The sequence below is a fragment of the Pollachius pollachius genome (genome assembly GCF_949987615.1).
Source record: "Pollachius pollachius genome assembly, chromosome: 14".
Classification (NCBI taxonomy): domain Eukaryota; kingdom Metazoa; phylum Chordata; class Actinopteri; order Gadiformes; family Gadidae; genus Pollachius; species Pollachius pollachius.
This window is the reverse complement of record NC_136947.1, coordinates 1,344,489-1,366,207: the sequence shown is the minus strand read 5'-3', so window position 1 is coordinate 1,366,207 and position 21,719 is coordinate 1,344,489. Positions and strand designations below refer to the sequence as shown.

Here is a 21,719-nt window from a genome sequence, read left to right as displayed (position 1 = left end):
CTCGAGTACTCCTAATCTGTGTCTCTGGGATGACGGCCAACAGCGGTGCGTTCTGTTGGTCGGGGGGGGGAGTGTGTGTGTTCTGTTCGTGGGGTGCATGGGAGGGAGGAGGGGCCGTGGGTTGGTTGGGGAGGCTGCAGGTCTGCCTGTTAGTCATCATCACGGTTGGTATTCGCACGGCTGGCCACAGTGCTAGATGTCACACAATTTTACACGTTGCCCTTTGGAAACGTTCCTATTTCAAAACGGTGTTTCTCCTGTTCTGGCGCTCGGTGTCTAAACCACATTCCTCCAAATAAGAGCAGCCGGTGAGGGGAATGAAATATAAATATAACGCTTGAGCTTTGGATGATTCACCGGTGAAATGTTTTTTCTCTGATGTGTGCTCGGTGGTTCAAACTCTTCCCCTTCATTTGGAAAATAAACTGAAGCATTTCAACAATGGCTGTGTTTCTGTTCTTTTTCTTGTAGGAGACCACTATCACTGAGATCAAACAGAAGATCATGAAGATACCCGACGCCGCTGGGATCGTCATAGACGGGTTCCCGCGTGACGTCGGACAGGCCTTGTCATTTGAAGACCAGGTGAGATGAAAAAATCACATTTTGATCGAGGTTGTCTGGAGACGGGAAGGTTGCAGAGCAGAAGGCTCCTTAATAACCTTGGAAGAAATATAGTCATGGCTCATCCTTCATCCAGGAGGAGGAATTAAGCTATTACTTGCTTCCCTTTATTTGTTGGTTGACCTTTAATGTATTGCTGCAATCATAAGGTGAACAGAATGGAAAGTGACGAGAAAAGAAGGGTTGAAATACCAAAATTGCGAAATGCTAAATGTCCATATATTTCAAAGTACAGAGCTATATCTTATACCAGTGGTTCTCAAAGTTTTTCTACTAGTGTAGTCTGCGATATTTTTTCCCCTACAATGGCACAAAACGCTTTTGGGAGAAAATAAATACAATTAACATAAACAATGTATGTGCGTTCTATTTTGCATTGAGAAAATGAACATTAAAAGGGTGCAAATACTCACAACTTAGTGATTAGTCTCCATTCTCAATGCTGCAGATTAACGTTTGAACCACTTATCCATTTTCTTGATTTTCTTTTGTCTAGCTTTCAGAATCTAATTTCATTTTCTTTCGCCCAGGGGTACCCCCTGCAGTACTGCAAAGTACCCCTAGGGGCATGAGTACCCCCATTTGAGAACCACTGCCTTAGACCACCCCCCAGCTCAGGTCTATGATAGCCCCTGAGATACGCATGTAGTGTCTAAGTAGGCTCTTGACTCCTGCGTCTGGGTCACACCTGCTGGGAGTGGAGACACCCTGAGGCCTTCCGTCTGGCTTTGCGTTCCTTCCACCACCAAACAGGAGGCCGTAGTCGCCTGTAGCTGTGTGTGTGTTTGTGTGTGCGTGCGCACGTTGTGTGCGTGCATGTTTGCGCGTGCGTGCGGGAGACCTTGCAGCAGATCAGGCTTACTTCCATCGCAAGCTATGCATAGGCAACTGACTGTTGCCTAAAACCAAAGGCTAAATGAATCAGACGAATTGATGAATGATATACTACAGAGGCTGATTGAGCCCAGTGTAAATTCCCCTCTCCACAAACACAAGTATACATCTAGCTATCACATATAAGAGGTACGACAAGAAAATAGAAATAGAACATGACCACGTCCGACAGAGAGTCAATGTGTGCTGCCCAAGGACACTCAGGCAGAACGGAAATGTCTGTTGACAGGACGGCTTGAACTCTTACAGTTCAAACACAGTTTCCCACAGTGACACACACACGCACACGCACGCACACACACATGCACACACACACACACACACACACACATACACACACACACACACACACACACACACACACACACACACACACACACACACACACAAACACACGCAGGTTCCATATGGGGTCTGCAGGTGTCTCAGCTCGCTTGGGCGATTTGTCTGGAGTCTTTGAGCAGGTGTCACTCTGTAGTGTATCTTCTCCGGTTGATAAGATGATGATGATGATGATGATGATGATGATGATGATCAGCCCGTCTAACTACCTGATGAGAGGATGATGGTTTTATTTGCCAAATTTCCCTGTTATTTTTCTATCTTTATGAAGGAATATTGTTATTAAGGATTAAGGACTTTGCTACTCTTGGATTTGATTTCAATAAGTCTTTGATATAGACGGAGGATGAGAAGGCTGTCAGTAATTGTTTTACGAAGGGCCAATTTTACTTGAATTTTGGGTATGCGTTATTCTTCTTTTTATAGTTAGCGATTGAAAAATCTGACTTGAAAAGTAAACACTAAGGAGTTAATGCGGATTCAGAATTTGTGAATTTATCACAGATGTGGAATTGTACGGTTCTCTACCATCCTCAGTGAGTCAGTGTCTCCCTACCCTGTTAGGCGGTTTCGGTCCATGTAACCTTTCCACTAATAAGGGACCTAACAAGACAGGAGCCATCCTAGCACTTGATAAATACTTACAGATCTAGCTAATATAATGTATGTATGTATGTATGCATGTGTGTCTGTCTGTCTGTCTGTCTGTATGTATGTATAAATACATTTATTTATTTAGCAGCTGCTGTACTCAAGCTATGTGTCTGGCATTTCCTGTATGACAGGAGGAAAATAAACATTTTATTTAAACACCTGTTGTGATCTGCATGACAAAACCACCATGGTGGAGGAATCTTTACACCGTATGCAGAGCAGAGATATGACGATATCAAGCATTTGACGGTGTTTAAAACCTTTAACACCAAGCTGAGATCCTGGGGGAGATAACCCGGTTCGCTCCGTACAGGTTATAATAAAAGATCTTCCCCGTTGGGCCGTGGGTAATCCAGCGTAATAACAACTGTACGTCTCTGTCTGCCTTGGTCAGAGGGGTTCTGACTCACGCATGCACGGCGGCAGTGGTGTGAAGGTTCCCATTGCACAGCTTTGAGCCCCACCAGGACCAAAACTCACAAGGTTGAAATAGCGTCGCCCCAAAAGGAAAAACCCATATTATATTCAAAGCCCTTTCCTTTGTTCCTACTGAGTGCTGAGTCTAATGCTCTGTGTTACTTAACCCCATCACTCAAACAATGTAGGTAACGTAATTTAGTGTGGAAAGTTTTCGAATGTGCTTAGTGGTTCGAAAAAGCCCGGAATTAATCTAGGCCAATTTACCATCCAGGCCTAATGTCCTATCCACCAGGTTAACCTCTTCCCTCCAAACCAGGAACAAAGCAGCCTCAGACAGGAAGAGGAGGCTCAGTAGACAGCCGCGGCATCAGCCAGATAGACATCGAGACGCATCTGTCTCATTCTGGTCTCGTGGGCTTCTCCAAATGCCATGTTTTTGTGGCTTGACAATACTTGTGCAGACGCCTGCACGCATTGGCACACGCGCGCTCGCACACACACACATACACACAAACGAACACGTACACACCCTCTAGGGTACCTTGGCTGACAGCAGAGTTATAACCATGGTTATTATCAGCGGTCGCTGCGGTACCAAACACAAAGGAGATTGTATGTAATTTAGAGGCTCTGCCCAGAAAATATCAGCTGACACGTAGTCATTGACAATATCACCCTACGAGGCAGATGACATAGCAGACTTTATTGCACCGTGTCAATGGGATGAAGCAAATTCATCGGCGACAAGCAATTTTGATTATTTATCATTGGCTCTTCTCTCATTTGCAATAATTGTTTGGTTTTGCTACAGCCCAAACATGAGTACACAATCGTGACAGGCCTCAGGGGATAACGGACTTGAATCGAGATATTAATAGGGTTAAGAGTAGGGAATCTAACAAAGGTGAATGATGCATTCGGTTGTGTATATGACTAGTCTCTAGGCAACCATTGACAAAGCAGGTCATTGTGGGTCTTTGTTGATTGAGTAAAGGCGTCTGCAGGAAAGGGGAGGCTGGTGGAGAGGCTGTTGCAGACGCCCTGGGATTTAACTATCTAATTAAGGGAGCACTGCTTTATTAAAGGAATGCGATCGGATCAGCCATGAGAGGACAGCATTACCATGGGGCTGCCTCTGCTAACGAGCCGTCCAACGGGTTCGATCGGAGACATGGAAGGGTCTGTAAATGCAAGCCGCTTTCCTGGCTGAAAATAAATAACTTCTACTGCAACCAGATCTGATCCTGCCATCCTCTTCCTTCTTCTTTTTAGTAAAGGTCTCCCCTGCAAACGTCAACACTTTTAGGCATACACACAATCCAAGTGCATAATCATAAACAATAGAGAGGGGGTACACCAGTATAAATGTTGTATTATATCCATTTTCTTTGATTGCTCAAAGCTTATCCTGATTATGGAGCATCGTCCTTTTTTTTAATGAAGGTCCATTTCTGCTCACAGAAACCACAGTGCACAGATTTGAGGAAAAGGATTTGGGAAATCCCTCTGAGGCAGTTGATTCAAAGCTATGAATACTGGACATATCATGTTTCATGTTTCTCATCATTACCCATTGGGGCTCTGAGCTGACCAGATCCGATAAGACCCCACAAAGGCCCCGGTGTTAAAACAATCGGCGACAAAAATAAAGGAACGCACGTGGCATCCTGGGCGCGTCATCTTAACGTCTGCTCAAACAGACCCGCCCCGCGCCACATTCTGCCACGTCGGATCGGTACCGCGCCCTCTCATGAGCCACGCTCCAGCGCGCCGCGAGGCTGAAGCCGGGCTTCTCTCAGCGCTCCCCCCTTGAGGGGGCAGACGTTACTGCCTCCAGAGGGGCTCAGCCTCTCCACTAGACCCCCTTCCTCCAGTGATGCTGCCCGCTGCCCGCTGCACGTCTTTGCCCTTTAAAGCATCACCCCTGATGATGCCGCTTCTGAGAAAGCCTCGTGGGGCCGATCTTCAATCGTGCTGCACCCCATTCAGGGTAATGTCCAGGGACGCCCCCCCCCCCCCCAATCTCTCCCCCTCTCTCCCCCTCTACTCACCTCCCCCTTTCATCCGAGACCTTAAGTCTGTTTATTTTCACCTCCTGTCCAAATCAAAAGGCCAACGCAGGCTCTCTCATCGCACTCGGAGCTTGTCTTTGAATCTTGTCTGTTCAGCTATGTTTTTCCCCCTTGCTGTTGCATTATCTTTGCGTGTATCGTCGACTGTATTCCCAGCTTTCCGTTGGTCTCTCCTCATGAAGGGCACGTTATCTGTGCCTACCTATGTAGAGTGAAAGCTTGCTTGCATTAGGAGTCGGACATGGTCATCACGATCTGATTCTTGTGCTTGCTTGTCGTTGCTCATGGTTTGGGCTCCACTCTCCATCTCTCTCTCTCTCTCTCTCTTTCTCTCTTTCTCTCTCTCTCTCTCTCTCTCTCCCTCTCTCTCTCCCTCTCTCTCTCTCTCTCTCCTTCTCTCTCTCTCGTTTCCGCTGACACACAAGCACAAAGTCACGTGCATCACTGTCACCCCCCCCACACACACACACATACACACACAACCACACATACACATAAATACACACACACACACAAACACACACACACATATACACACACACAGACACACACACACACACACACACACAAACACACACACGTGTGTCATTCATTCATGCACTAATTCCTTATGCTCTAAGAGGTCTGTGCTGCCGTTGCTGGAGCTGGATTCAAAGTATGTCAGCTTGCCCTTAGTCTGGTGTTAGCACTGATCTCGTCAACCGACTGAAAGAGTACGTAGTGCTGTATGAGACTCCAGGCCGACCCGATTCTACACACACATACACACACGCACACACGCAGGCAGGCAGGCAGACACACAAACACACACACACACACACACGCACACACACACAGGCAGGCAGGCACACAAACACACACAAACACACATACACACACACACACACACAAACACACACACACGCACTCACACACACACGCAGGCACATACACACACACACATACACACAGACACAGACAGACACACACACACACACACACAGGCAGGCAGGCAGGCAGGCACACACACACACACGCACACACACAGACACACACACACAGACACACACACACATGCCAACGTGCACACACACAGACACACGCACACACACTCACACACATGGGATGTCGGCTACCCAGCCATTAAGCAAGCCAATGGCTATTACGTTTATGCTGAAGTTTAACTGTGATTGCTTAATAACTGTGTAGCTTTCCATTCCAGTCATTGCTAGCTTAAGGCTGTCATTGTGTGGGGGTACAATACACTAATGCACTTATGTAATTTCCTATAATACATTTTAGCATTGATGTAAATTGCGCTGAGGTATGACCTTTTCCTTTCCTTTCCTTCCTTTCCAAAGCACAACTCACAATGTGTTGAAAGTTGTCTTGAGTTTACCTCCCCAAACTCCTGTGCAGTTTGATTGCGTCGAGACGTCACGACACAATCAGAATGTAAGATATGTTAGAGAAGTTATTACCTAAAAATGTTGCTTACGAGGATGTTGACGTTTCGATGACGCATCGTGTCGCTGTGGGAGGAAGTGCTGGTCATGCTATTGGGTGCGGCAAACGGAAAGAGAGGTGAGCACCCGCAGTGATTCAACGGAGCCACTAAAGCTGCTAATTGCCCTGGAATGATCCCCATGTCAACCTGTAATATAACGAAGGCATCCGACGACCGGGATCTTAACCATGTTTCGTCAGACAAACGGGGGGCTGGCTTGTGTCGAGAGCAGGAGGAAGCCGGGTCGTGATCCCCATGGGAGATTGTACCTGTGTGCGCGTGTGTGTGTGTGTGTGTGTGTGTGTGTGTGTGTGTGTGTGTGTGTGTGTGTGTGTGTGTGTGTGTGTGTGTGTGTGTGTGTGTGGGGGGGGGGGGGGGTATTCGCAAGACTTACTGGTAGCTATGGAAACAGGAACTTTGGGTTAGCAAGATACAGATCTCGAGCACAGAATACAGCAGGAGCTTAATTCAACAAAGCAACTTCATTCAGCTGCTATTTTTAGGTTTGGGTTAAGATGGGGTGGGGGGTGGGGGGGGTTTGGAGTCAGATCGAATATAGTCTGTTGCCTCGGTGTATTGCATTTTAACGAGCGAGGCCAACTATGTGCAGAGAAAACAACGAACGTTCAGATGGGCACATATTCAGCGAGGCAGATGAATGGAGACCGGGGGACGCCCATTGATCGAAGGCTCCATTCGGGGGAATGGCCTCCACTTAGAGCTCCTCTGTTCCCCGGCGACAGCCCGCTATTAAGCTGTTCGAGAAGTTACATCAAAACAAGCTCAATCAAAACGCAGCCTTTCTACTCTGGCCGGGGCCCAGTTGTTTGTTGTTGAAGCCGTGCTGTCCCCATTTAGCTCAGCTGGGTTAAAAATACCCAGTTGGACTCTTACATTAACACAGGGTTTAGAGTTAAGAGCAATGGCCCTTCACAAATTACATCCGCCTCACTCTGACATTCATCTGACGAGTTCTATTAAAATCAAGAACGCATTTCGTATCCTGAGCTGATCCTCCGTTTTACAGCCGGTCTTTGCAGACGCATTGCATCGTTGCAGAGCAATGCAGAATAATTATATGGCATACCCCTTGATTTTTGGGTTCCAGTGCAATAATTGCGTATCGTATGAAGCATAGCAGTAACGGACGCTGATCGCTCTTGTCAAGTTGTTACTTGGATTAATGGTTAAATGGTTAATTGTGATATCTGAGACACTACTGATGATCTTTGCAGCTCATTAGCCAGAGCTGTCCCTTAACTGAACTCCCCAAGCCGAGTCTGTTTCTGAAAGTCACATCAGGCACACATAGTGCTGTCGGCTGAGGTTGGTTCCATTCTGCAATTTTGCAGATGCGAGACGTCTTGTATTTTGACCTTTAAATAACCTTTGTAGAGAGACTGTGATTCAGCATGACATGTTCTGTCAGACATTCCTGCATTAACAGACAATTATAAAAATCAAATCAAGGAGCTTTGCAAACATAAGCATTGATATGTAGGTGTCACTGCTGCTTGACATTTTGCGATCTCTGCAATACAACGCATTAGTCATCACATTAATGTGCATTCGAACGCCAAATTCAGGGTCTGACTTGATGGCATACAGAAAAGAATGATGGAGCAGGCAATGGCTAAGAGAGCACAGCTAATTAAAGGTGGTGTAGGGACGATTTAAGAGCTAACATTTAAGTGTAATATGCTAGGAATGACAGAGCTGTTACATGTGACATGCCCTGAAAATATTTGTTATGTTTTTGTCGGCTACGTGCCTGCCAAAAGTTTTGTCAATTTGGCTAATTTTTCCATTGGCTTGTATATTTTCAAAATGTTTCTCGGTCTCTCTTTTCTACTCTCTCTTGAATTAAATCTAAAGCAGCCTCTCTCTCTCCGTCTTTATCTCTCTCTTTATCTCTCAATTGATGTTCCTCTCTCTCTCCCTCCCTCTCTCTCTCTCCCTCCCTCCCTCTCCCTCCCTCTCCCTCTCTCCCTCTCTCCCCCTCCGTCTCCCTCTCTCTCTCCCTCCCTCCCTCTCTCCCTCTCTCCCCCTCCGTCTCCCTCTCTCTCTCTCCCTCCCTCCCTTTCTCTCCCCCTCCCTCTCCCTTTCCCTCTCTCTCTTTCCCTCCCTCCCTCCCTCCCCCCCCCTCTCTCTCTCTCTCTCTCCCCCTCCCTCCCCCTCTCTCTCTCTCTCTCCCCCTCTCTCTCTCTCTCCCTCTCTCTCTCCCCCTCTCTCTCCCTCCCTCCCCCTCTCTCTCTCTCTCACTCTCCCTCTCCCTCTCTCTCTCTCTCCCTCTCTCTCTCTCTCTCTCTCTAATACAGTCTTACTAAGAACGATTATCTCAATAAACGTGTCAAAAATTTCAATAAAGTGTCCTTGAACCTGAAGTGTTTCCTAGACTAGAGAGCGTCCTCAGAAGAGGGCCCGTTCTAAGTGCCCCCCCCTCCCCCCCCTCCCTGCAGATCTGCACCCCCGACCTGGTGGTGTTCCTGGCCTGCGCCAACCACCGCCTGAAGGAGCGTCTGGAGCGGAGGGCGGAGCAGCAGGGACGCCCCGACGACAACCCCAAGGCCACGGAGCGGCGCCTCACAAACTTCAGGCAGAACACCATCCCCCTGGTCAAGTACTTCCAGGAGAGGGGTCCCATAGCCACGGTAAACACAGGGGGGGGTGTGTGTGTGTGTGTGTGTGTGTGTGTGTGTGTGTGTGTTTGAGTATATTGGTTGAGGGTGTGTGTGTGTGTGTGTGTGTGTGTGTGTGTGTGTGTGTTTGAGTATATTGGTTGAGGGTGTGGGTGTGTTTGTGGGTGTGTCTGTGTGTGTGTGTGTGTGTGTGTGTGTGTGTGTTTGAGTGTATTGGTGGGCTGGTGTGTTTGTGGGTGTGTCGTGTGTTTGTGTGCGTTGGTGTGTGTGTGGGTGTGTTGGTGGGTGGGTGGGTGTGTGTGTGTGGGTAAATGTTTGTGTAGGTGTGTGTGTGTGCGTGTGTGTTTGTCTGCGTCTGTTTGTGTACTTAGCGTATCCGTGTGCTTGAGCACACACAAACGTCTCCCAGTGTAGTCAAGTACATTGTGTGTTCTTGGAGCTGTGGTTCGTGCACAATACACTCAAAGCTAAACAAAAGTAAACACAGAGGCTATACCACAGCTGCAGAGTGCTCAGACAGGAGCGCTGGTGGCTAACAGCTTCCCCACACCTCGAAGCAAAGTGACGAGAGTGGCGACAGAGTGCTCACTGCACACTGCCAGAGCGCTGAGTGGACTCTGTGGTGGCTGGGCATGACAGTGCATCCACTAGTAAGGTTTCAGTCCCCTGCCACCGTCCCAGCCCCATCCCTAACCCAAGCCAAGAGGCTGCCCTTGTCTGCTCCTCTGACGTGCGCAGACACTCCCATGGATCTAGGTCAGTATTGAACGTGGCACCACATCGCCAGTGAACAAAAAAACGATTTACTTTTCAGACCACAAACAAGATAAACTAGTATTTTTGCAATCGGTGGGGCGTCTCCCGATCGATGATCTGAACCTGTTAAAGGGGTAGACGTCCAAATAGCCTTGGGATGTGTCGCTGCAGTGTACGAATGACGCCGGGGGGGGGGGTCTCCATTCCCGTCGAATGTACCGCGTCCTGCTGCCAGCAGAGAGCAGAGAAGCTAACACTTGCAAAGTAAACAACACATTAACGCAGAGTCACACCCACACATCCCTCAGTGCGGCGTGGCCCTCCTTATGGCCTTCTGTGTGTAACATGAGCAATAGATACGGAGCTGCTATGTTCCTTGCCGGTCATGGTCAACTTTTGACCACTTGGTCTTTCCCCCACTTGGTGTTTCTGTGATTCGTCTGTTTGTTTTCTTCTGGGCTCTTGCGCCTTGCGTGCGTTTGCCGGGGTGAAAACCGCCTCTTCTTGTCTCTCTTGCTCTCCGTTTTGGTCCCCTCTGCCGTTGATTTTCAAGAATGCTTGTTCGCTCACCTCTCTCACATTCATCTTGTTAATTGCATCACTTTGATGTTCCATTGCTGGTGTTCTAACCCTGTTTTTTTAGGGCACCACACAGTTGTAGGCATTGTATTTTCATTTTTTAGGTTTGATAGCCAGGCTCAGAAATGACTTAACCTGCCTCTTTGTGACCGGTCTAGGTCACTCATGAACAGGCTGATCTTTGACCCCTAGACCTGCTTCCTGCAGGGAATCCAACATGTTTTGTGCCAGCCTCAAGTGACTTTCTCCGTCTGGAATATAGATAACACGATCCAAGTAAGCGGTTGTTGAACCTCTGGAAGGTTTCTGGAGCTCCACTGACTTGTAGATAAAGTAATTATATTCCCTTTATCCATCAAGGCTTTTACATCTTGGGCAGATCACTGCTTGGAAGCCTTAGTTTCAACATCAATGGAGCGAATGTATGTACTTGTTGGCCATTTGAAGATTCTGCTGCTTCATTCCTCATCCGTTTAGTAACACTGACAGGAGATGTGACCTACTTATGCTTGAGCATCTTCTGTTTTGCGCTAGCGGTAAAATAGTCTCCCTCATATAGGCTCATGAATAATGGGGGTGGTTAGGGCAGTGGTAACGGCCACGTGTTTTAGCATGAAGCATATCTATGTCAGCCTGATTTCTTTCATCTGATTCTACTAACTCTTGTGAGGCTGTGCCGGTGCCAAACGTCTTTAGCCTCATATGGCAGCGCGCTCAGATATCCATTATAAATGTCTCAGCAACAGCTGTTGCAGTGGTCGTATCTGGATCCAGCTATGCCTTAGCCAGAAACATTAGCTCATGTCTGTTGACGTGGAACGTAATCTATCTGATTGTTCCATGCATGAAGGCATTGGGCCATGATAAACACCGTCAGCCCATTCCTACCTCCGATTTCTGTTTTGGGCCAATATAGTTAATTGTCAACCATCGCACCGTCTGGTAGAAGTTTTCCAGCAATCTAGACCACTGGATTTTTTCGATGACTGCTGGGGTCTCAAAATAAGGAATAAAACCTGTAAGCTGATGTGCTCTCAGTTGTTCCTCTAGCATGGCTGCTGGATTGTGTGGCTTTCCAACAACGCTCTCCACGGGTCTTGCATGCCGCTGCTGCCGTGTCTATTTAGTTTGTTTAGTTCGTTTGTATTTGGTAGGGACAAATGACTAGGGCTGCTTGATTATGGAAAAAATCATAATCACGATTATTTTGGTCAATATTGAAATCACGATTATTCAAACGATAATTTTCTGAGTGTGAAAACATGATGTATTTATTCAGCATGTCTCTCCCAAGAAACACTTTGTAACTGAGAACTTTGAAATTCGCTGTCATTCACGCACATGTACACAAACACCCCACTTAAGATCTTTCCACCCCCGCACACTCACACTCACACACTCACACGGAGCCCCCCCTGCTTGAACTGAGCCTGTGGGATTGGCCCTCAGCATCCTCGCTGGACACCAGGAGTCCTCCGCTCGACAGCTGTGTCCACCGTGTGTGGCGAGAGGATCACAGGAGGTTTGGGATATCGACAAACAGGCGGTATGCCCTCCAACAAAAGCTGGTTTCGAGAAACATTGTTTTTTAAAGTGGAACTGAAACAACAAGGGATTCAAAGTGGATGAACGCTCAGTGCTATGACATGATGGCTCAACAGGGCACCTCGTTTCACCTGAAGCTTTCCAGGTGCTTCTAGTACACTGTGTTTTGCACACTGTGTGTTAATAGCATTTTGGACATACTACATACCACTCTTACATACTATGCAGTATACTAATAGTGGAGATTCAGACGGAGGCATGGAATCATCATGTAAGAAATATCAAAATGGTAAAAGATAGAAGTGGGGGTGTAACTGTATTCCCTTAGGGCCCAAGGGGCCGTTCAAGATCAAGTTTGACAGGAATACATTACAGTACTCGGCAGCAAAGACCTGGTAGCTACTTAATCTGATGGCGACAATAGTTTGCTCATTATGGGCTGGCTGGCAGCTTCATATCGTCTCTAAATAAGATTGCTGTTACATCAAAGACTACAACCCGAAAGCTCTTAGACTGTATCACAGTTGGGAAGTTTTTAAAAAATGAATACTTGCCCCGCTATTCGTATTTATCTATTCATGGATGGAATCAAGCAAAGTACAGCGTTTTTTCTGTGAATGGCCATGTTTTTAAAGGGTGCAATATAAATAAACTCCCCCTTGCTTCAGAGAAGGACCACATTAAATAGATGATGAGCAGACGCTGGGGTGAGTTGTTGGTGACCTGACCTGCTCTTACAGTGCTTGTGTGGCAGCCATGTATGAGCTGCATGAACTGATGTGCGTGCAGTGTGTGCGTGCTTGCATTAATTGTTTTTTTTATTTGTTTAGTGAAGTCGTATACTGTCGGCTAATTACTTTTTTAATTTCAATCTGCATTGCCTTGCAAGTCCTTGGCTGGTTAATGGGCCGCACGTGGCTGTTTACTATATGTCTGCGTGTGATGTCTGCTACACCTATGACGAGGCTGCCATCAACGCCGCTATACGACAGAGCTCCCAGCTGCCCCTATGTCTCCCCGTGGCTTAACGACGCCCAGTTGATTACAATTACAATTCACTGCACGGCTGCATCAACAGCTCATTAGACAGCTGATGACATCAATGAGGGCCAACGGTGGGGGTGGCGTTAGCTCTGCTGCTCGATAGCATCCCGTGCCTAGGCAGAACTTAAGCGTCCTTCACGTTATTTTTATTACATTTTCTATACATTTATTTCGATTCAATTATTTAATTCAAGCTATTTTATTCGCCACTATTATTATTGCTGTTATTTTATTTTCATGGTTCCCCTTCTATGTTCTATGACTAAGACAAAGTCACCTGTTCACACATGCCATATTGATTGTATGAACAAACAAAACTGAAAAGAAAAAAAATGAAAGCAAAAAAAAAGCTTCCTTCACACAGTACTACGCAAGAACCAATAATGGATCTCAACCCTCAAACCCGGAATCATGGGTACCACTGCACACACGACTCAAGGCCATTGGCTAAGTTATTCCTACGACTTACAGGGAATGTTTTAATTGTTTCCTTTTCCTCTGCTGCACCTTCTAAACTCTTTACAATCTGGCATTGCAGCCCCGAGATTGAAGTGAGAGATTTGCGCCTGTAAGGAAACAATTTCACCGTGGCTGCTTTGGCCCTGAGGATTGTCTTTGCTCCTCCTACAGAGCGAAGCCTCAACACAACCTCTCACAACCTTCAGCAGCCTCTGAGGAGAACTGAGGGGAAGGCCAGACAGAGGACTAAGAGTGGCCTTTCTAAAGGATTTCAAAGAGGATTTTAGATATTGAAAGGAAACTGGAAACTGGTTCCTCATGTCTCTCCCACCCCTTCCAATCCAATGCAATCCAATTGCATTTTATTTGTATAGCCCTTAATCACCATTACATTCTCAAAGGGCTAATGGGCAAATACAGTTAGAAATAAATCACTTTCTTTCCCTTCTGACATCCAAACACGGATCCTCTACCCATCTGACGTGAATATAACAAATATCAACTCAGGAAGAACCATCGCATAGGAGCAACGCCATCGCCGGTGAAACACGGTCCATTGCCCTTGGTGGTTTCTGATGGGATCAAACCAGTGCTAAACAATATGTTAGTAGTTAGTAGCATCACCTGCCGCTAACGCTTGCCTTAGCACGTGTCTCCGCTTTTATTCAAGCATTTAACAACAGGTCATTGAAAAAAGCCATGGCCACAATGATATCTGTTTGAATTGCTTCTTATCACTGCTTTTTATCGTGATGTGACAGCATCCCAGATAGGCATCGCTCATTTCTTGTTTCTGTGCCCTTGCTTACCCATTTGCCCCTAGCAACCTCACAGCACTCTGTGCACAATGAAAATGTGGGCTACACACATGGCAAAGCCACCTCGAAAAATAGAACGGATCACCTTTCAATGCCATCTGCGCTATGCATGCTTGGCCTGGTGCTTGCAATAGCAGACAATGACATTCCCAAAATAATGGCGTGATTCTGAGTGGTGGGAGTTCCTCAAACGTAGAATTTCCTGGGTTGGATTCAAGAACACTGAAGACATCTGAACCAGGAGAGAACCTCACTCGTCATGCCGTTACGTCTCTGTGTGTGTGTGTGCGTGCGTGTGAGCGTGCGTGCGTGTGTGCGTGTGTGTTTGCGAGGGGGGGGATGGGAGGTATTGTGACTTTTCTAGAGATGGTATGAAATGTCAAATATAATGCAGGGGACAATTTAACCTTTAGCTGAAGGCAAGATCTCCAGGATCATCCAATCATATCGGGATACAGAAAGGCGGAGGTGGTGGTGGTGTTAACGTTGATGTGATACTTTTAATTAAATGGAGCTTTTCAATATGCCTTCAAAGGATCTTGCTTCCAATACTTTGAATTCCTTTACGGCTCGTGCATATAGAACTAAGTTCAAAATATAAAACAAGACACGAGCTAAACGCCCTAATTTGGCAATTTCACAATTCAAATACACAAGTGGGGCTAATTATAGGGGGTCCGACACGACTGTCAAATACACACTTTGGTGGAATGAATAATGTGCTGCCTCTTTGATAACACCACGATTAAAATGGGCTACTGAAGCATTCCCAGACACAAGAGGCTGGGAGAAGGACTTGATGTTAATAGCTGGGATCACAACCCATGGGCAAGGTTTGCAGCATTCATTAAATAGAGGGCCTTTAACTTGGTTCTCCCAACAAAACACAAATCTGGCCAATCACAAGTCTTCTTTTATATCCTTTGCATTTAACATCTGTAGACCAGGAAAAAGCACGTTCTACAGGCTAAATAGCTTCTTATCTAATGAATGGTGTTTTTACTGTTAATTTAAGACAGACAAGTAGAGCAAAATAAAGCAAAGACGCACACGCACATTATCCATCATACTTCCATTTTTTTATTTAACCTTTATTTAACCAGGAAAGTCCATAATTATATTGACAAAACAACCTCACTAAAGGAACCATTAGCTTCCTCCAGTGACATCAAATTAAGCTCTGCATGACAATGCCTGAATTGGTATACTTAGCAGGATAATGCCATGTGCTGATACAAGTTAGCATTGCACTCCTGCTGTGCTATCCATTCCTCAAAACCCTGAAGAAACTGAATGTATTTTCTTCCCTAATTGGTTAGAAATATTCTAGGGTTCCAGCAGGTCTTCTGACAAAACCCGATCAGATGGAAAGTCTTAACTGCCCTAACCCCCTCTGTGAAAATCTAAATGATTCATATTCGCTTATTTTTAAATGTCTTCTGTTGTCGTCTTTAGTTTGCCATGTTTGTCCAATTGAATTAGTTTTTCTGAGTCACAGTACGTCAGACATTTAGATGCCAACACAGACACAAAAACCACACACCCACACACACATTCATACACAGGCTATCCGCTCATTACGGGAGAAATGGAAAGTCTTATTCTGTGAAATAAAAATATGTTGGTCCTGTTTGCCTCATACCAGCCTCTTTCAAAACAAACCTGACCAAGCCATTTCCCAAGGATCTGCTCACTCATTTATTACTTCAATGTCAAATACTGGCCTTTTTAATATTTGATAATATTTTAATATTTGAACGGGATATGAAGATTTCATGCATTGATGCACCCTATTTCTCATTCTTTTATTTTCCGTTGCTCAAACGTACTGGCCAGGGGCGTAGGAATAAGTTTACCATTGGGGGGGACACATATCGGAAACCTGACAGATCCGGTATAATTTTTAGGTGGGACAAATGCACCTGTCTCCGATATTGGAGGGGACACGTCCCCTCCGTCCCCCCCGGTTCCTACGCCCTTGGTACTGGCCACTTGAATATCCCCTCACACCTGCCACCACGCATCAGGGACATTGTATACCGTGCGTCGTTTTTAGCCCTTTGTTTTACCATGTTTATGTTGTAGTAGGGATCTGGATCTTCAGTCGACCGTGTAACCATTTTTTATTCTCCAATTCCATTACTTTGATTATAATTATAAAAAGGGTATGTCAAATAAATAGGGTTTATCATAAAAAGTTGTTTTGAGTTCCAGAGACAGCGGGGGGGCGGGGGTCCTCCTTCAGGTATGACAATGTTGTTGAGTGAAGAACTAATCCTTTTACCTCCCACCTACCCACAACACGGCAGATAGTGGGGGACTTTTTATAGCCTGTTGCCATAGTAACTGCCGGACGGGGGGGTGCAGCAGTGGGTCTGGTGGTGCCCCCCCCCCCCGGCCAATTGACTCTTCGTTTTGGGACGAGCAATCAATGCCTTGTCTCACAGATGGAGAGAAAAGTGTTATCAAGACAATTATTGATTCGTCTCTTTTTAACCTATACGTCCCATAACCATGAGTTTACCCCTGCCACTAGACCTTAGGTAAGCTTGAAACTGAATTGATATCACTCTCAACAGGAATTACTTTCAATCTATACATTTCATTAAAACATTACATTATATACAAGTAATATTTTTTATAGTATATATTTTTTTCCTTTTTGCTGTTCTCGTCTTCCCCTTCAATGTGTGTTGACAGAGAACGGCAGCTGATAAATATTTCTTCTTTTCAGTTCGATGCTGATCGAGATGAGGAGGAGGTTTTCAGTGACATCAGCATGACTTTGGACAGCAAACTTTTCCCTTTCAAATCACGGGTAGCAGGTGAGTGTAAATGAATACAGTTGTGTACACAAATACATGCAAGCACTCACATGCAAAATGAGGAGGTGAGCAAAAGAGTAATTGCATTTTGGTTATTTGGTGCCTAGTATTGGCTGTGTCTATTTTAAAGTCGTATTTACTGAAAACATCCTGACCAACGCGCAATAACTCCTCACACCTGCAACAACGCAACAGGGACATTGTATATGGTGCCATCTTTAGTTCTTCGTTCTACATGTTTGTGTTGTGGTGGGGATCAGTTTTTGGCCTTTGGCCTTTTTCTTCTGTATTCAATTAAGAACTTAATTCCTATTACATTACTTTAGATGATATTTATTAAAAGTGAATATCAAATATTATTATGGGATTATTATAAAAGTTGTCTGATAAATAATGTATATTTAACATATTTAAACAATTCTAGATGAATCGTTTTTTAGCATTATAGTTAGCATTTCATAGTAGAAGCAAGGTCCCCATAAACCACCAGAGTTGTGTGTCCTCTTTCAGGTATGACACGCCTGAATGTGTGTGTGTGTGTGCGTGTGTGTGTGTGTGTGTGTTTGTGTGCGTTTTCGTGACATGTGATTGTGTGTTTATGTTTTGCATGAGAGATTTTATTAAAGCCGAGATTGAAGAAACGTTCAGAACCCCTTCAGTCCCAGAGTGGCTTTAAAGCGACTCCAGGTGGCCACAGCAGATGTCAAGACATGTGGGAGGCAGACAGATAACTGGCACCCACAGAAAGAAGGTTTATCCTTTGAATTAAGGGGGATTTAAAGCAAAGAAATGCTGAAAGGTATCCAATTTCACATTTAAGGTGATTTATATTGCATACTTAGCAATATTGTACCCATGTTGGTGCATCATGTACTCAGTGCTGCAATAAAAAACATTATTGAAGATGGGAAATGTGTCACTCGAAGTGTTGGCATATTATACCACTCCCTATTCTAGCTTCTTCATCTATATGTAACAAATAAATTAATATTCGTCATGTTAATTAAAAATAGTTGGACATGTCTTACTTGTGCCTTTGTTGCCCTAGCAACCAAAACACCAAAAGCAAGTTGAAGTGTTTCTCTGGAAATCAAAATAGAACCAGTTGAATCCCTTATTAAGTATTTATCGCGGAAGATGCCAAACAGCGCAAAAAAGTGGAGCGCTTCGCCCTTATTTTGCCAACACGTAATCTATTCAGTTTTAGCATTTAGTATAGAAGCTAAGTAGTAGTTCAGTTTAGCTACTAATTACATTATTTTCTGTTTTTGCCGAATGAAGATTCCTGTTCCTGTACTTTGAAATTCCGAAGGTTTTTTATGCACTAAATAATTAAAAATGAATTGCAACCTGTACATTTCCCAAGCCCTAAACATATATGTTTAGAAACTTGCGCAAAAATATTACTTTGGAATGTTTCTGGTAAGCAGCAATTTTGTCTATTTAGTGTTTGTTGATGAATCAAGTTCTGCCGGCTATACCCACCGTTGATGCACAACATACAACATCTATTTTCAGTGCTTTACTCTGAATATTATGTTTTATTTGTTTATGTAACTTTCTGAATGCTGAGCACATAATACCATAATGTCTTAAACATAGCACAAAACACTAAAAGCCTAATGCAACCCTTATGTTTCTATCTAAAAACAGGATTTCACCGCACCAATTCATTAGATACAGTTTTACCTAAGTAAGTAAATGATTGGAGCTGATTGAGCGCAACAGAGAGTAACAGGGAGCTGCAGAGAGCATTTGGCTGATGGCCTGCTAGCATTTGAATGCTGTTCATGCGCGCTCTTTAATGGAACATCACAACAGGGTGCACCATTAGCTCCCTTTGGTTGACCTTGAATGAACAGAGAAAATACATAAATACTGCAGAACAGAAAACATCATGAAAAGAGGCTTGATTATTTTAGACCATAAGTCAAATAGAAATCCTCATACATAATAGAATAATATTCAATCAAAGCTAGAGCAGGCAATTATTTTTAGAAGCCTTGACATGCCGGACAGCGATCAATAAATCAAATGCTCTGACAAAAAAAGAGAAAGAATCTGGTGTCTTTGGCTGTCAGGGGCCTGTGATAAGCCCCGGCCTTTATAATCATTTGTTTCAGGCCGAGTTGAATGATTGATTGAGTCCTACCTACCCCGCAATCCTTTTTCCATCTGTACACCATGTGAAGATCTGACAGGTGCTACCCTGCTGCTGTGGTTGTCTTTGGTCTCCAGGGCCCAGTGAACTGGATCTCAGCCTATTGGGCGAACCCAGCGGTCTGCCAGATGCTCCTTGCAAGTACGATGGGGAGGTAAGACCGTCAGCTGCTGCTAGTCCTCAGGTAGGGACACAGTGGATAAGGCACTGAAGCTTCTCCTACTTTGTACAGATGCTTTCATCCTATGCAATCTAAGCCCAACAAGAATGCACACACGATAAGGATGTTCAGCCTGCATGTCCCTGCTCATTCTTCGTTATATCGGACCAGCGATTAGAAATATGCACACTACCTTTCTGACGCAAAGATAGAAATCTTGATGAAAGTTATAAGTTATAAGAGTATGGAAGAAGGGTGAACTTAATATTATAGTGTGCGAGCCTTTTCCGTATACAGACACTTCCACTACAGTATAACCCCGATGCTTTTATGTCACCCTCAATGTTTCTGGAAATGCTGTCCTTGATTTGATGTGTTATTGTCGTCTCAAACATCCTCAAGCCACAAACTGTTTGATCATTTTTAAACAGTTCTATAATTCACACATTTAATAAGATGATAAAATATGCATCCAACCCTAATCTGTGCTACCATCCCTTAATTATGGTAGCACACGATATGATTGAAGGCTTAACACTTCAATCATATCGTGTTTCCCCTGCTCATGAAAAGGCCGTGACGCGCTCACAGCCTCACACACAGCTGGCGCGTGTGTTCTGTCACTCGTCCTTGATCCAATCAAATCAAATCCAAGCGTCAGATCATATTACATCACCTTTTGTCCTGTGCTAATTGGCCGCTTTTAATTTCAAGTACATCTGACTTCGGAAGGAATGCTCTGAATACAATGTAACCTTGCCTTACCACAGTTGCCATGGCTGCCAGTGTTTAACCTAGGATCCTTATTAGTGCTGCCATATTTCCGTGTCCTATAGTTACACAAATCACACATGGGAGCCATAGCCCGGAGTCGTGCCCGGATGTCACATCTGGGAGCTTCCCCGGAGAAGACACACACTTCCGAGCCTCTTCTGTGCAGCATCTGCTGCACAGCGTGTCACTTCCTCCTCGTTCCTCAAGCACTCAGGTCATGTGTATCATGAAGCGGCGTCAGAGATGCCACTGCCCTTAAGCATATAGAGTCCAAGCCTCATCAAGAGGCTTTGGCCTACAGAGAGAGCGATGGAAGAGGCTTGTGTGGCTAGAGGGAAATATCACGCTTTCATACGTTCAATCCATCCTTTATGGTTTAGGTTTAGCTGACAAAACTGCAGGTTGGGTTTCCAGACTGGGTTCTCGTTCAAGCAAACAAAAGGGAAATGTGCCGGACAGAACCGGGACCAATAAAGGCGGCTACACACTGGCCACACCGTTGGCCATCTGAAACGTTTGGGGAGACTCGGACGAGTTCGGGAACAACAATTGGTTGTGCGAATCAGCACGGTGTGTGGTAGAGGCGGACTCTCGCCACAAGACTAGCGCCACCCGATGTAAAGGAGACTTATTGCAGCTCGCGCAAGGTACAACGTACATGCTGCTGTGTAGTGGGCCGTATTCTTCGAGGTGTGTTTTCATTGCAATTTTTCTTGTTGGCCGTTGGTTTGAGTCTGGGCGGTGTGTAGGCTATAGCTAGCTATTTGACTCTTCGAGACACTGATGTGTCTGACGAATGAAGGAATCAAAGCATGCACTGCAAGCAGAGCGGCATGCTGGCAGGCACCACAATAAGACGATATCGAATAGCGTTGTGTGTTTTCAGGCCCTTGAGAGCACGAACCCTTCCCGGGTTGTCCACTTTGGCGGAACCCTGTTGTGTCTTCCAACTGTTGGACCGCTACAAACGATGTTAGCACAAAGGCCGACAGAGGTAGCCCATGCCAAAGTGGACGAGAGACAGAGAGAGCGTGTGGGAGAAGGCGCACTGCCCCCCCGCCAACTCCACAATCACGGGTCTGCTGCTGGTTTGATTGGAGAAGATTGGGGACTCGGTGTGACATGTCCTTGGACAGTCTAACACAAGGGGCCGGAAGATGACGGCGGGGTGGTGTTCCACATTGCCCACACTTTGTACCACTCAGGCGCACCACTGTGCAAGATGCAAATCCTCAATCCTCAACGCCTGAGTGCATCACCTTCAGGCTCTGTGTAGAGATTGTATTACCTACGAGCTGCACGGAGGAAATGAACTCTTGTGAGTCACGAGGAGGAAGCTGGGTTAATGCGCCACTGCTGGGTAGATGTCCTCCTGCTGGGTCCTAATGACACGCCTGACGAGCGCTTTTTAATTACCTGAGGATACCGTTACAATCTGTCATTCTCTCTCTCTCTATTGCTCTATCT

At 45.4% G+C, this 21,719-nt stretch overlaps 1 protein-coding gene across 1 annotated transcript in view; it reads left to right on the top strand.

Annotated features, from left to right (window-relative positions):
- The window catches only part of ak5 (adenylate kinase 5), a 51,912-nt gene that overhangs the window by 10,569 nt on the left and 19,624 nt on the right, over positions 1-21,719 (top strand). Inside the window, exons 5-8 of the mRNA XM_079751479.1 lie at positions 472-585; positions 8,952-9,143; positions 17,067-17,157; positions 19,396-19,472. Of these exons, the coding sequence (XP_079607605.1) occupies positions 472-585; positions 8,952-9,143; positions 17,067-17,157; positions 19,396-19,472 (474 nt within the window). The remainder of the gene's footprint in view (positions 1-471; positions 586-8,951; positions 9,144-17,066; positions 17,158-19,395; positions 19,473-21,719) is intronic.